The 16,468-nt window shown below is 36.9% G+C and overlaps 1 protein-coding gene across 6 annotated transcripts in view; it reads left to right on the top strand.

The window, feature by feature from the left end:
• WDR76 (WD repeat domain 76) overlaps nucleotides 1–14,979 on the top strand; it is a 62,987-nt gene extending 48,008 nt beyond the window's left edge. For all 6 annotated transcript variants that reach the window (XM_058737915.1, XM_058737914.1, XM_058737913.1 and 3 more), the window contains 4 exons: nucleotides 5,630–5,847; nucleotides 6,341–6,493; nucleotides 8,111–8,164; nucleotides 14,259–14,979. In XM_058737915.1, the coding sequence (XP_058593898.1) occupies nucleotides 5,630–5,847; nucleotides 6,341–6,493; nucleotides 8,111–8,164; nucleotides 14,259–14,514 (681 nt within the window). In that variant the 3' untranslated portion in view covers nucleotides 14,515–14,979. The remainder of the gene's footprint in view (nucleotides 1–5,629; nucleotides 5,848–6,340; nucleotides 6,494–8,110; nucleotides 8,165–14,258) is intronic.
• Nucleotides 14,980–16,468: the final 1,489 nt, after the last annotated feature.

The following is a 16,468-nucleotide window of genomic DNA, read 5'->3' as shown; positions in this document are numbered from 1 at the left end:
TTTTAGAGAAAGTGTTTTGTGTACATCTGTTAAGTCAGTCTGGTCTATTGTACAGTTCCAAGACACAGTTTCCTTACTGATTTTCTTTTTTTTTTTTTTTTTCTTTTTTTTTTTTTTTAATTTTTTTTTTTCAACGTTTTTTATTTATTTTTGGGACAGAGAGAGACAGAGCATGAACGGGGGAGGGGCAGAGAGAGAGGGAGACACAGAACCGGAAGCAGGCTCCAGGCTCCGAGCCATCAGCCCAGAGCCTGACGCGGGGCTCGAACTCACGGATCGTGAGATCGTGACCTGGCTGAAGTCGGACGCTTAACCGACTGCGCCACCCAGGCGCCCTCCTTACTGATTTTCTACCTGGATGATTTATCCATTGGTGTAAAGTGGGGGTATTAAAAAGTCTCCTACTATTACTGTATTGCTGAGCATTTCTCCTTTTATGTGGGTTGATATTTGCTTTATGTGTTTAGGTGCTCCAGTGTTGGGTACATAGATATTTATGATTGTTACATTCTTTTGTTGGATTGATCTCTTTGTCATTATGCCCTTCTTTGTCTCTTGTAACAATATTTTGTTTTTGTTTTTGAGAGAGACAGAGCATGTGAGTGGGGGAGAGAGGCAGAGGGAGAGGGAAAGAGAGAATCCTAAGCAGACTCCATACTCAGTGTGGATCTCAACCTGAGTCAAAATCTAGAGTTGGATGCTCAACTGACTGAGCCACCCAGGCACCCCACAGTCTTTGTTTTAAAGTCTATTTTGTCTGCTGGAAGTATTGCTGCACTGGTTCTTTTTCCCCTTTTCCATTTGCATGGGATGTCTTTTGCCATCCATTCACTTTTAGTCTGTATGTGTCCTTAGGTCTGAAATGAATCTCTTGTAGGCAGCATATAGATGGGTCTTGTTTTTTTTTTTTTTTTTAATCCATTCAGTTACCCTGTGTCTTTTGATTGGAGCATTTAGACCATTTACGTTTAAAGTAATTATTGTAGGGGGGCCAGTCTAACACCTGCAAGGTCAAATTAAGTTGAAGTCTATTTAAGAATAGTTGAAAGATTGGGGCCTTTGGGGGCTCAGTTGGTTAAGGATCCAACTTCAGCTCAAGTCATGTTCTCATGGTTTGTGAGCTCAAGCCCCTCATTGGGCTCTCTGCTGTCAGCATGGAGCCTGCTTTGGATCCTCTGTCACCGTCTTTCTCTGCCCCTCCCCTGCTCACACTCTCTCTATTTTCTCTAGAAAATAAATAAACATTAAAAAACAAAAAAGAATAGTTTGAAGATCTTGGGCTCATACTCAGGACCACTATTCTCCCAGGGACACTCTACCTAGATGACCTAGAAACCTTGGAGGTTTGTAATCATTTTGATTTCAGACACAATGCACCAGAATCTTCCAAAGGCTGAGAAATCTGTTAATGTAATCCCAGTGATTACATTTTAGTTTACTACTTAAATGTCTACTGCTTAATGCTTACAATAATCATACTATTTGAAGTGAGCTTTCAAATTTGCTTGACTGTATCAAATTTCCTTAATAATTCTTACAAATCAAACTTTTTTAATAGTATGGATTTTAATCTTTGTGAAGTTTAGGATGATTTAGATGTAGGATTTTATCCTTTATCTTAAGTGTGACTTTTAAAGTTTCTAGAAGTCCTCAGTGTAAGAGCAATTTATATGTAATAGACAACAAAGAGAACAAGGCCATCACTGAAGTTGCTTTGTAAATACTAATTGATGGTATAATTTTATGCCTTAATCTTTTACATAAGAGATAATTTTTGTCAAAAGTCTTCTTTAAATTGTTTAATGATAACACTTTGGTTATTAAGGTACAACCATGTAGTTATCTATGCAAGTCATGTTCTGTTTTATATTTGTCTTTATTCTTATAAGAAAGTTGAAATTTGAAATTTAAAGGTATGTGTATATCATATCAGTCACTTAATAATAACTACTTAATTTTTTAAACAGCTTTACTGACATATAATTTACGTATCGTACAATTCACCCATTTAAAGTTAAAATCCAATGGTTTTTAGTATATTTACAGAGTTGTGAAACCATTATCAGAGTCTAATTTAAAAATATTTCATCACCCAGAAAGAAACCCCTTGCCCATTAGCAGGTAGTCCCAATTTTCTCTCCCCCACCAGCCCTAGACAACCACCAATCTACTTTCTATCTTTCTAGATTTGCCTATTCTAGATATTTCATATAAATGGAATCATACAATTTGTAGTCTTTTGTGACTTTATTCTTTTTTTTTTTTTTTTTTTTAACGTTTATTTATTTTTGAGACAGAGAGAGACAGAGCATGAACGGGGGAGGGGCAGAGAGAGAGGGAGACACAGAATGGGAAGCAGGCTCCAGGCTCTGAGCCATCAGCCCAGAGCCCGACGCGGGGCTCGAACTCACGGACCGTGAGATCGTGACCTGAGCTGAAGTCGGATGCTTAACCGACTGAGCCACCCAGGCGCCCCGTATTCTTTTACATAACAATGTTTTCAAGGTTCATCCATGTTGTGAAATGTCATTACTTCATTCCTTTTTGTGGCTGAATAATATTTCACTGTATGGATATACCACATTTTCATCATTTGTGTTGTTTCCATTTTTTACTATTGAAAATAGGTTATTATGAACATTCATGTACAGCTTTTGTGTGAACATAAGCTTTCATTTCTCTTGAGTATATACCTAGGAGTGGACTTGCTGGGGCATATGGTAACTCCGTGTTTAACATTTTGAGAAACTATCAAACTGTTTTCCATACTGGCTCTACCATTTTACACACTCATCAACAATATATGAGTGTTTCAGTTTTTCCACATCTTTGCCAACACTTATTGTTGGTTACTATAGCCATCCTAGTGAGTATGAAGTCCTGTGTCATTATGGTTTTGATCCTCATTTCCCTAATGATTGATACTCAGTGTCTTTTCATCTGCTTATTGGCCATTTGTAGTTCTTTACAGAAATGTTGATTTCTTTAAATATTGGATTCTTTGCCTAATTTTTAATTGGGTTATCTATCTATCTATCTATACACACACAATACACACATATGATTTCTCCATATATATATATATATATATATATATATATCCATCTCTCTATATAAGGTTGTTTATATATATATATATATATATATTTATGTTTATTTATTTGAGAGAGACAGAGCATGAGCAGGGGAGGGACAGAGAGAGGGAGAGAGAGAGAGAGAGAGAGAGAGAGAGAGAGAGAGAGAGAATCTCAAGCAGGCTCTGCATGGTCAGAGCCCAGTATTTGTAGGGCTTGAATCCATGAAACCGTGAGATCATGACCTGAGCTGAAATCAAGAGTTGGACTCTTAACTGACTGAGCCACCCAGGTACCCCTATATATGTATATATATATATTTTTAAGTTTATTTATTCTCAGAGCCAGAGCACGCACAAGCAGGTGAGGGGTAGAGAGGAGAGACAGAATCCCAAGCAGGCACCACACTATCAGCACAGAGCCCGATGTGGGGCTTGAACTCAACTGTGAGATCATGACCTGAGCCAAGATCAAGAGTTGGACTCTTAACCACTGAGCCACCCAGGCCCTCCAATATATATATATATACACATATATATATGTGTGTGTGTGTGTGTATATTTTTTTTTTTTAAGTCTGGTTTATTGAGGTATAAGTTATATGTAGTAGAATTTATCCCTTTAAGTGTATGGTTCTATGAGCTTTGGCAAATTGTGTACACCCGTGTAATGCAACCAAAATCAATATAGAGAAAATTTCCATCACCTGAAAAAATTACCTTATGACCCTTTGTAGTCAGTCTCCTCCCCCTTCCCACAGCCCCTGACAACCACTGATGTGATTACTGTCCCTATAACTTTGCTCCAGAATGTCAAGTAAATGGAATCGAATCATATGGTATGTAGCTTTTTATGTCTGACTTCTTTCAGCTAGTATAATACTTTGAAGATTCATCCATGAAGTTGCATGCATAAGTAATGTGCTCCTGTTACTTCTGATTGAGCAGTTACCTTGTGTTAGACATTTATCTGAGAGTGCTTTATATATATTATTAAGCCTTATAACACTCTATGAAATAAATAATGTTATCCTCACTTAACAGTTGAGAAAACTGAGGTAAAGAGGTTTATTAGCTTGCTCAGGAACATAAATGGTAGTGCTAGAGTTTTCACTTGGGTCTGTCTGACTTCACTGCACTTAAGCCCCTGCACTTAACCATTTTTAACATACTGACTGACTACTTCAGGTTTCATTTGTATATATTGGGCTTTTTGGGTGTATGGGGGTTATGATGATTTCAGTTAATTAATTTGTTAATCTCAGTTTATAATAGTACGTTAAAACTAAATACCAGCAATTAGTGATTCAATGTTGCAAATTGTGGTTATTCTCTTACTTGTGTCTGACACATTCTACAACTGTTATTTTTTATTTTTTATGTGTGTGAGACCTGAGCCCAAAGTAATAGTACTGTGGATTATAAGTGATTAAAAATCATAACATTAATATATGCTTATGATAACATATTTACAGTAAATAGGGTGTGCAAAGGAAATCTGCTTTTTCCCCATTTCCACTCTGCAGAAGTAAGCCTTGTAGTTCTTGGGTATGCTTCAAGAAAGTACACATATACTTACAACCATGTAATTTTGTACTAATGGATTCATACTGTATACATACTTTTTTTGCAACTTGCTCTTTTCACTTACTAGTATGGAGAGATTATAGTACAAATCTACCTCATTCTCTTTAGCATTTCATGGTATTTCAAAGTAGTGATGTACCATCATTTATTAAACGAGGCCTCTTTTGGTGGACATTTAGGTTGCTTCTTTAAAAAAATTTTTTTTAATTAAAAAAATATTTATTTTTTTTGAGAGAGACAGCATGAGTGGCAGAGAGAGAGAGGGAGACACAGAACACATAGCAGGCTCCAGGCTCTGTGCTGCCAGCACAGAGCCCAATGTGGGGCTGAAACCCATGAACTGTGAGATCATGACCTGAGCTGAAGTCAGACACTTAACCCACTGAGCCACTCAGGCGCCCCTAGGTTGCTTCTTATTGCTATTGTAGGCAGTCTTGCAGTAGGCAACTTTATATATATCTTAGATAAATTTTTGGGTCAGAGAGTACAAGCATTAAATAGTTTGATAGGTGTACTCTGATTGGTTGTCAGAAATTTGCTATGTATTTATTTACACTTCTACCAAGAGTAGGTGATGAACATTTGACTATATTTTTTTTGGACTTAGGTGGCAAAATTCCTTGATATATTAAGGTATTTGAATTGGGTAGAATTCATATTTAGTCCATTTCCTAGTAAGTGTCACAGGGTAGATCTGCAACTGAGGTTTGGTGGATTTAAGAGATTTGGCATGTAACCCTGACATGGGTAGATGGGCCATTTGATTGTAGGGGAGTCTCACAGCTGATCAGTGCCTTTGTTTTCATCTCTGTAAAAAGGGGTGATCATTCTGCCTGGTGCTTTCTGTGGGATGATGGAAGAATAAATGAGATTATTAGGTAAAGTGTTTCATAGATTTTTACCAAAGAATTTATGCATCTGTTTTCTTTAAAAAGGAGAGTGTTGTATAAGTTGTTACTTATATCCTTAGGTATGTAGAGATGAAAGAAGTAGCTTTTCCTCCTTTGACTTCTTGGGAGAAGATGCTTCCACTTTAGTAGTGGGACACTGGAATGGAAATATATCGCTGGTGGATAGACGGACACCTGGAACTTCTTATGAGAAGCTTATCAATTCTTCTCTGAGAAAAATAAGAACTGTTCATGTCCACCCAGTGCATAGACAGTATTTTATCACTGCAGGATTGAGGTATGTTCTTCATAAAGTTTTGTGATTCAGGCCTTTTAAAGTTAGGAATATTGCTTTAGTTTGGATGTCAAAGATCTCCCAACTTTTGTGATACCCCATATGGTCAAATAATTTTGATTTCTACACCAATTGAGGTTTTATTGAATGTGATTTTTTTTAAAAGAGAGATTCTTTTGGATTTAATAAATAGTGAAAATATTAAACCAGAACACATTTTTGTTTTCCGTGGCATCACATGCATTTAATTCTAGTCTCTTGAGAAGAAACCTTATAAAAAAACCTGTATGTGACATAGAACTTGTTGGTCTGTGTTCATTTTTTTTCTCAGATTGGAAAACCAAGTAGAATCTTGTTGTCTACACAGTGTAAAATTATTACAGATTAGAATGTTCTGTCTTAATTGTTCTTCAGTGTAATGAGTATTTGAGTGTCTAATTAATGTTCAGCACTATTCGAGAGCTCACTAAAACTGAGAATTATTCTCCCCTTACAGGGATACTCATATTTATGATGCAAGGCACCTGAATCCCAGGGGAAGCCAGCCTTTGATTTCTTTGACTGAACACACAAAGAGCATCGCTTCTGCATATTTTTCACCTCTTACTGGTAACAGAGTAGTGACCACATGTGCTGATTGTAAGCTGAGGTAAATTGGGGAGATAGAAATGTGTTAAGGAATCTAAAGAGTCTGTAGCTACTGTGTCAGTAAACTGGTAGCTTTACTACTGCTCCCTATTGAATTGCTAGTATTATTGTTTTGTAGCCATTTCTCTGTTCCTAGCCAGATCAATAACCTATATTTAATGGCTTTTCAAAAGTTTTTGGGCCTGGAAATTTCCTTGAGATCAGCAGGAAAGGTCTATAGCTACTTCAGGAAGTAGACGTCAGGCTTTCCTTTGAGCCCTGAGCAATCCCAGAATTCCAAATAAAACCAGGCTGTGATATGTTGGAAGAAAGATAATTTTAGCATAGGGACAAACTCTTATGTTGGGGATAGTGGGGTCTGCCTTACATGTGAAATGCTGAGTGTAGGCAGGCAGAAAAGATAGCAAAAATTGGGCTTCTGTACAAACTACTGGTTACAGTTTTATGGTTTTAGCTTTTTGGTACTTCCTAAAATGGCTTTAAAAATGAAATGTAAACAGTTGAACAAAAATTAGAATGTAGTGCCAATAAAAAAGATGTGAAGAATGTTAATACAACCACAAAGGAAATGATTTTGTTCTGTTCTGTAATTCCTGGTTTTGCTTAGCATTGTAAGCATTTATTATTTTATGAGACTTTTTACCTTAAGTGATTCTGGAATTCATTGGTTGAATAGTAGGACACTGAATGGAAATATATGACTGGTGGATAGACAGTATCTGTTGAATGTATCTGTTGAATATATATTGTGGGCCCAGCTCTAGAAAGGCACCTAATTTCTGTTAGACTCTTCTATTGGGAAGAGCATGGTTTTCGGTTTGTGACAAATACCCAGTTAGTTTCTAGTAAAGTCTGTGAGCATTACCCAGGTGGGTGCATTAAAACTTTAGTCACCAGGCAGTGGCAGCCCATTGTCTCTTTTCCACCCATACAGTTTTCTTTGTCTCAGAAGCTACCTATTTTTCCCATTTCTTTCCATTTGCACTGTAGAGTTTACATTAGCTGTTAATGATTCACCTTTCTGGTCATCTAAGTAGGCAATAAGCTCTAGTGCCAAGAAACTGCACTGGAATAGCTAGGTGCATAAAGAAGGGGGAGGTGGTGTGATGTGGGTAGTTTCTTTCTCTACCTGGTAGAGGCTTCTGGACTCTTTGAGTTATCCCACAAGAACTTCTCCCCTTGGTTGCTGGTCATTCATAGTCTTGCCAGCATCTGAAAATGACATTGTTTAGTCCCTCACTAATGAGTCTCATGGGGGAATTGCTCTTGATATGTGCTTGCACTTTTAGGTTATTTGTACATTTTCAGACCATATCCCTTTATATATGATCTATATTGTGATTTCTAATAGATTTCACCAGATTATCACTTTATAATGTGCATTTTACATTTGGGGTAATAGCATTTAAATAAATTATTTCTACACTAAACTATAAAGCACTGAATTTTATAATATTTCTTGTAATTTTTGTTAAAGCCTGATCCTATATATTTTAAAATAGCAATCATATTTCATATCATGAACCAATGAAAAGCTTGTTAAATACACTGATGTTTCAGAAAATTTTTAAGAAACAGTAAAAAGGGTGTTACTTTATTCCTGATCTTTATTTTGCAGAATCTTTGACAGCAGCTGTATATCCTCTCAGATTCCTCTGCTCACTACCATCAGGTAGGTTTCCATATGCTGAATAATGTAGACCCTGGATTGCTATCAGCTATTTAGAGTGCATACATTAGACATCTGATGATCAAAGAGATGTAATAAGTCTGATATTTGTATTACATTAAGTGTCCTAGGTTGCTAGTTCCTATCCTGTTTAGAAGTGTTCTTGCTTCCAGGTTCACTGTATTTTTAAAGAGGTTCAGTCTCTTAGTCAGTAGCTGTTCTCTACAGCTGGGTGGTTCTGTTTGGTTAAGGTAGATGACTGTATTCCACTTGAATTATTTATGGTATCTTATTAAAGAAGATTGTAACTACTTACCTACTGTGAGGCCAGCTGAAGCTCTCTTTGTTTATACCTGTTTGTTGTGAGCTTAAATGGTTTCCCCACCTTCCCACTTACTTTCTTTGGTTACTTTCTTTCTTTTTTTTGCATCTGCTATTTTTAATGTATGTACGGTATTTTACATCCAACTTGCGTCAATGCCTTCTTCCTAGATGTCTCTCTTTGTGAGTATTTATGCAGTTGGGAATAGGGTATGCAATATGTTGATTGTTGCTTCATGCATTTTATAGTCTGTGGAAGCTACATTTAAGTGTGTTTGTTTCCTTTCTCATAAATTGTCCCTCTTCATTTCCTTTTTCAAACTTTATGCCCATTAAACCTTGATTCTTCCTTCTCCCTCCCTTCCAGACCTTGGCAACCACCTTTCTACTTGACACTTGATGAGTACTTATAACTACTTTAGATACTTTATATGAGTAGAATCATGGTACTTGTCATTCTTTGACTAGTGTATTTACTTGACATCATGTCCTCAGTGTTCTCTTATGTTCTAGCATGTGACAGGGTCTCATTTTTTAAGGCTGCATAATATTTCATTGTATGTGTAATCCACATTTTCTTTATCCCGTTTATCTGTTGAAGGACATTTGGGTTGTTTCTACCTTTTGGCTATTGTAAATGCTACAGTGAACATGGGTGTGCAAATATCTCTTCAAGGTCCTTTGAATTATTTTGGGTATATAGCCCAGAAGGAGGAGTTTTTTAATTTTTGAGGAACTTCCATATTGTTTTTCTGTAAGGGCTATACATTTTACTTTCTGATACTACCAGCAGTACACCAGGGTTCTAATTTCTCTGTATATTCATCACTTTTCTCTTCTTTTTTTTTTTTTTTTTAAGTTTATTTATTTATTTATTTTGAGAGAGAGAGAGAGACACACACACACACAGAGGCAGAGAGGCAGAGAGTGGAGAGACAGAATCCTAAGCAGGCTCTGCACCATGAGCACAGAGCCCGATGCAGGACTCGAACTCAAGAACCCATAAGATCATGACCTTAACTGAAGTCAAGAGTCAGACACTTAACCCACTGAGCCACCCAGGTGCCCCTCACTTGTTTTCTGCTCTTTTGTTAGTGATTATCTAAATGGGTGTGAGGTAATATCTCACTGTGGTTTTGATTTGCATTCCTCTAATGATTAGTGATATTGAACATCTTTTCATATGCTTTTGGCCATTTATATATTTTCTTTGTAGAACTGTCTATTCAAGTCTTGCCCATTTTTGAAATGGGTCATTTTTGCTTTCAATTTTTTAAAAATGTTTTTTATTTATTATTTTGGGAAAGAGAGAGAAAGGGACAGAGCGCAAACAGGGGAGGGGCAGAGAGAGGGGGAAGACACAGAATCCAAAGCAGGCTCCAGGCTCTGACCTGTCAGCACAGAGCCCAATGCAGGGCTCAAACCCACAAACTAAGATCCTGACCTGAGCTGAAGTCAGATGCTCAACTGACTGAGCCACCTGGGCGCCCCTAGTTTGAGTTGTAGGAGTTACACTATTTTGTAGGTTGCCTTTCATTCTGTTGATTGTTTCCTTTGGTGCACAGAATTTTTGAGATTAATATAGTCCTATTTGTCTGTTTTGCTTTTGGTGTCATATCAAAGAAATCATTGCCAAATCCAATGTCCTGAAGTTTTTTCACTATGTTTTCTTCTAGGAGTTTTGTTTCAGGTCTTATGTTTAAGTCTTTAATCCATTTTGAGTTATTTTTGTATATGGTGTAAGATTACTGTCTAACTTTGTTCTTTTGTATGTGGATATCCAATTTTTCTGGCACCATTTGTTGAAGACACTCCCCTTTCCCTATTGTGTGGTCTTGGCACCCTTATGGAAGGTCATTTGACCATATACATGAGAGTTTATTTCTGGGCTCTCTGTTACATTGGACTGTATGTCTTTATGCCAGTACCACTGTATCTTAATTACTGTTACTTTGTGGTATATTTTGAAATCAGGAAGTGTGAGGCCCCCAACTTAAAAAAAAATCTTTTTTTTAAAGATTATCTTGGCCATTTGTGGTCCTTTGAGCTTACATATCAGTTTTAAGATTGTTTTTCTATTTCTGTACAAAATGCCATTGGGATTTTGATAGGTATTACACATTCAATTTATAGATCAGTTTGAATAGTTAAGAACATTTCAACTATATTAAATCTTCCAATTTATGGACATGATGTCTATTTATTTGTATCTTCTTTGATTTGTTTTTGTAATGTTTTGTAGTTTTCAGTGTACAAATCTTTCACTTCTTTGGTTAAATTTATTCCTAGGTATTTTATTCTTTTTTTGTAAATGGGATTGTTTTCTTAATTTCCTGTCCAGATTGTTCATTGTTAATGTGTAGAAATGCAACTGATTTTTGTACATTTATTTTTGTATCCTGCAATGGTGCTGAAATTGTTTTAGTTTAACAGTTTTTTATGTGAGTGTAGAGTCTTAGAATTGAATTTTATGTGAGTGTGGAGTTGTGTCATGCAAACAGATAATTATACTTCTTCATTTCCAGTTTGGGTGCCTTGTATTTCTTTTTCTTGTCTAATTGATCATCATGTGAGTGTTCAGAATGTCCCCCTTATCAAATGCTTGTTGGTGTAATGGTGATGTCTCACAGGTAGGATCTAGCTACCTGTACAGTTGTGAACACCTGGCATTTAGATTAGTGTCTCTAGTCCTACCAGATTTATGTTGGTAAGAAACATACTTCGGGACTGTGTTGGATAGAAATGGCAAGAGTGGGCATCCTTGCCTTTTCCCTGATCGTTGAGGAAAAGCTTTCAATCTTTCACCATTGAGTATGATATTAGCTGTGGGCTTTTTGTATATGGCCTTTAATATGTTTAGATAGTTCCTTGTGTTCCTAGTTCATTGAATGTTTTTATCATGAAAGGGTATTGATTTTGTCGAAAGATTTTTCTGCATCGAGATGATCTCATGGTTTTTGTCCTTCATTCTGTTAATGTGGTATATTAAATCATTTGAGTTTTGTATGTTGAAACATCTTTGCATTCCAGATACACATCCAACTTGATCATAGTGTATAATCCTTTTAATGCACTACTGAATTCAATTTGTTAGTATTTTGTTGAGGATTTTTGCATCAGTATTCATCAGGGATGTTAGTCTGTCATTTTATTTTTTTGCAGAGTCCTTTTCTGGTTTTGGTATCAGAACAGTGCTGGTTTCAAAGAAATTTGGAAGTTCCCCCTTAATTGTTGGGAAGAATTTGATGAGCATTGGTGTTTATTCTTTAAATGTTGGGTAGAATTCTCCAGCAAAGCCATCTGGTCCTGGGCTTTTCTTTATTGGAAGGTTTTCGATTGGTGTTTTAATCCCCTTAGTAGTTAGTTATAGGCTTAGATTTTCTGTTTCCTCACGGTTCGGTCCATGAGGAAATGCCATTTCTTCTGGGTTAACCAATATGTTGGCATATAATTGTTCGTACTGTTCTCTTGTAATCCTTTTTATTTTTGTGACATAAGTTTTAATGTCCTCGCTTTCATATCTGATTTCAGTTACTTGCATTTTATCTTTTATTCTTTTTTTTTCACTTTTTTTTCCTAATCTAGGTGAGGGCTTGTCAATTTTGTTGATCTTCTCAGAACACCAACTTAGTTTTTTTTTTTTTTCTATTGTTTGTTTTTTTTCTATTGTTTTTCTATTCTCCATTTCATTTAGCTCTGTTTTAAATTTTTCTTTTTTAATGTTTATTTTTGAGAGACACAGAGAGAGGGACAGAGCATGAGCAGAGAAAGGAGAGAGAGAGAGAGAGACATAGAATCCAAAGCAGGCTCCAGGCTCTGAGATGTCAGCACAGAGCCTGATGCGGGGCCCGAACTCATGAACTGTGAGATCATGACCTGCTTTTTAGCTCTGCTTTAATCTTTATTGTTTCCTTCCTTCTTCTAACTTTTGGTTGAGTTTGTTCTTCTTTTTCTAGTTCCTTGAGGAACTAGGGTGTGTTGATTTTGAGACTTTAGTGTTTACTGCTATACATTTCCCTCTTAGTATTGCTTTTGTAGCATCCCATAAATTTTGGTATGTTGTGTTTCATTTTTAATTTTTCATATATTTTCTTTTTAAAATTTTTTCAATATTAATTTTTGAGAGAGAGCAAGCATGAGTTCGGGAGGGGCAGAGAGGGAGACACAGAATCTGAAGCAGGCTCCAAGCTCTGAGCTGTTAGCACACAGTCTGACACGGGGCTTGAACCCATTAACTATGAGATCATGATCTGAGCCCAAGTCTGACACTTAACTGACTGAGCCACCCAGGTGCTCCATTGTCAGATATTTTCTAATTTCTCTTGTGACTTCTTTGAGCCCCAAATGTATTTTTACTTAAAAATTTATGGAATATAAAATGATCTCAAGGTTTGGTTACCAGGGGAATAGAAGTACGGGATTATAGATTCTATTAAAATGGCAATAACCTGGATTATATATTTCTTATTTCTAGGGCTTCTTCTATTTGTATGTTTATTTTTTTATTTTTTTATTTTTTATTATTTTTTTTTTTAACGTTTATTGATTTTTGAGACAGAGAGAGACAGAGCATGAACAGGGGAGGGTCAGAGAGAGAGAGAGGGAGACACAGAATCTGAAACAGCTCTAGGCTCTGAGCTGTCAGCACAGAGCCTGATGCGGGGCTCGAACCCACAAACCGCGAGATCATGACCTGAGCCGAAGTCGGAAGCTTAACCGACTGAGCCACCCAGGTGCCCCTCTATTTGTATGTTTAAAAAAAAGGAAGGGTGAGGATTCTATTGAGCTAGGAAATAGTGAACAAAAAAGGTGCTATTTTTTTTTTTTTTAACTTTAGAGGGAGATTGCATGAGTTGGGGAGAGGGGCAGAGGGAGAGAGGGAGGGAGGGAGGGAGAGAGAGAGAGAGAGAGAGAGAGAGACTGACTGACTCTTAAGCAGGCTCCATGCTGAGGAGGGCTTGATCCTACAACCCTGGGATCATGACTTGAGCTGAAATCAAGAGTTGGTTGCTCAACCAAATGAGCCACCCAGGTGCCCCCAAAAGGTGCTGTTTTAACAGACAGTAACCATCCACTGAGTACAAACCACTGTACTTGGCACTGGATATTCAGAAGTACAGAAGACATCATCTCTGTCCTGATTTTCATTTTCATTTTTTTTTTTTTTTTTGAAAGAGAGTGAGAGAGTACATGCATGTATGAGCAGGGGAGGAGCAGAGGGAGAGGGGGAGGGGGAATCTTAAGCAGGCTCCATGCCTAGTGCAGCCGGGCTCCATCTCAAGACTGCGAGATCATGACCTGAGTCGATATCAAGAGTTGGATGCTTAACTTACTGAGCCACCCAGGCATCCCAAGAAAGGAACAACCATGAAGGGACTAATTTTCAGGGTTTTTTTTTTTTTTTTAAAGTTTATTTGTTTATTTTGAGAGAGAGACAGAGTGAGCAGGGGAGGGGCAGAAAGAGAGAGAGAGAGAGAGAGAGAGAGAGAGAGAGAGAGAGAGAATGTGAATGAATCCCAAACGGGCTCTGCACTGTGAGATCATGACCTGAGCCGAAATCAAGAGTCAGACACTTAACTGACTGAGCCACCCAGGCACCCCTAGTGTTCAGTTTTATATGAAGGATGAGATTAGGCTGATGGTAACTCAGTAACTTAATGAGAAGCTTGGCAGAGAAAACCAGCATTTAGGAGCATAGCCATGTTTACTGTCTGCCGATTGCTGCCTTCAGTTATTTAACACTTACTACCTTTAAAAAACTTGCTTTTTTCACTAGGCACAACACCATCACTGGGCGATGGCTGACCAGGTTCCAGGCTGTGTGGGACCCTAAACAAGAAGACTGTGTCATAGTTGGCAGCATGGCTCATCCACGACGGGTGGAAATCTTCCATGAGACAGGAAAGCAGGTGCATTCTTTTTTTGGTGGAGAATGCCTTGTCTCTGTGTGTTCCATCAATGCTATGCACCCAACTCGGTATATTTTGGCTGGAGGCAATTCCAGTGGGAAGATACATGTTTTTATGAATTAAGAAAGTTGCTGAGTGTTTGGTTTAGCAACACCAATTTGTTCAAATCAGTGTCTAAGGAGCCTAGTAATTCATGTGCCTTGGTCTGTTTACTTGTTCATATGTTCTTCTTAGCAAATATAAAATTGCTTTATTAGTAAGAACTGTGAGCAGAATGTACTTTTTAGTAAGGGAGAAGGCTTTTAAGTTGTTTCTGTAGGTTGGGGAGGGAATTTGAGGGGAGGCTATGATTGCTTCAGCACTTTAATCAGGCAGTATATTGAGAAATTCTAGCATTATAAATTACAAAGCTTTGGTTATTATTAAAAGTTTTTGTGGTTTAATGATACGGGTTTTGATAGTGACATTTGGATTTGTGGTTTATTTTATAGTTTGGAGTGAATATTTATTTCTAGACTCATATACTGGAAGAGATCCTAACTTAGTGATTTTCAAACTTTTAATTTTTTTAAATAGAGAGCTCTTTTTTCCCCCGCCTTTAAATTCAATGTTATGTGAAATCCCAAGATAATTGTTGAGAAGCCTTAGTTGACTCGGGCAGGGCCTGGGTCTGTGTGTGCTGACCCTTTGATCTCCTCTAGATGGCTCTTGAGACATGGCTGAGGAATTCTAGGTCTTCTAGGAACAAGGTTTGGATCTGCCTGACCCTTGTAAGCCAGGGTGAGATTGCCTTCAGACCAGTGTTTTCCACACTGTGGTTTATAGCTATTCACATGAAATCAGTTTAGCCATGACCAGAGTTTAAAAAAAGGAAAAGGAAAGAAATAGTAAAGAATAGGAAACATAGAGTAAGGGTTGTTTTGTGAAACTTAGTTATATATGCGTGCATATTTGTACGTATATATGCACATGTATATTCTGATGTAAAATATATGTCTTTATTATTGTGGTACTGCTGTAGGTCATGGTTTAAGAAGTGAAAGCTCCTGCCTTAGAAGGTCTCAGATACACTTACCTATCCCTGTCTTTAAACTCTCCAGAGGAGATTTATTATCTTCTTAAGTGAATACCTTCATGCCTAATTCATATTTGGAGGAAATGTTGTGAAAAACGACTTTTGGCATTTTTTGTCATAAATTTTTTTTTTTTTTTCTAGAAGTTAGGGCAATTTGAAAGTGTTTGTTGTTGGAAGGGTAGCTACAAAATCAGTGGCTGACATTACTGTAAGATATTACCTTTTTGCTAGATATTTACCTTGTTGCTCTTCATTGACAAACTACTACTGAAGGACCATTATAGTTTTTGGCAATATGTTTGAATTCTAAGAGGAAATGTCTTCTCAAATTGTGTATCACAGAAATAAAGTCACATGTATAATTTCCTTCTCTGTAATTATTGAGGCCTAGTTTATTAAATAGGTTATAAGTAATAAGAATTCTGTTTTCTTGATGAGAGGATTATAGAAATTGGTAAGTGAAATGGAAATATTCATTTATGAAATGGAAGGGAAAGCTAAGTGAGGTTGACTTCTATTAAACTGCCCTGGAGATAATAAATGAAGCCTGTAGGCTCCTTTCCCTTTTCTTTTCTTTTCTTTTCTTTTCTTTTCTTTTCTTTTCTTTTCTTTTTTTTTTTTTTTTTTTTTTCCCCTTTCCCTTTCCTACACCACTTCATTTCACAGGTCCCAGAGTGTGGCTACTTTGGTGAAAAGTGCTGTTTTTTAAAGATATTGAAAAATACTCTCATTGAAATTAGTACCATCATTTAAGCTTTGAATCCTTGGTGGTAATTGCCCGGTTTCTGCAATAAATGTTAGCAAATTCTTGATGTTTGTCACTTTTGTGGTTTCTTTTGCCATTTTAGCTTCATAAACTGTACTATTTATATCTAATTCCAGTTAATAGAGTTGTCTTCTTGATGCAATGCAGGAAGGAAGGAGAGTGAGTGGGGACTTGTTTCTCAGTGATAAGCTCTATAATGGAGTAATTGTTTAAATCTACAAAGCACATAAAGGAAA

Source organism: Neofelis nebulosa, chromosome 7 (genome assembly GCF_028018385.1).
Source record: "Neofelis nebulosa isolate mNeoNeb1 chromosome 7, mNeoNeb1.pri, whole genome shotgun sequence".
Lineage (NCBI taxonomy): Eukaryota > Metazoa > Chordata > Mammalia > Carnivora > Felidae > Neofelis > Neofelis nebulosa.
Note: the sequence above shows the minus strand (reverse complement) of the source record. Positions and strands in the feature narration are given on the sequence as shown.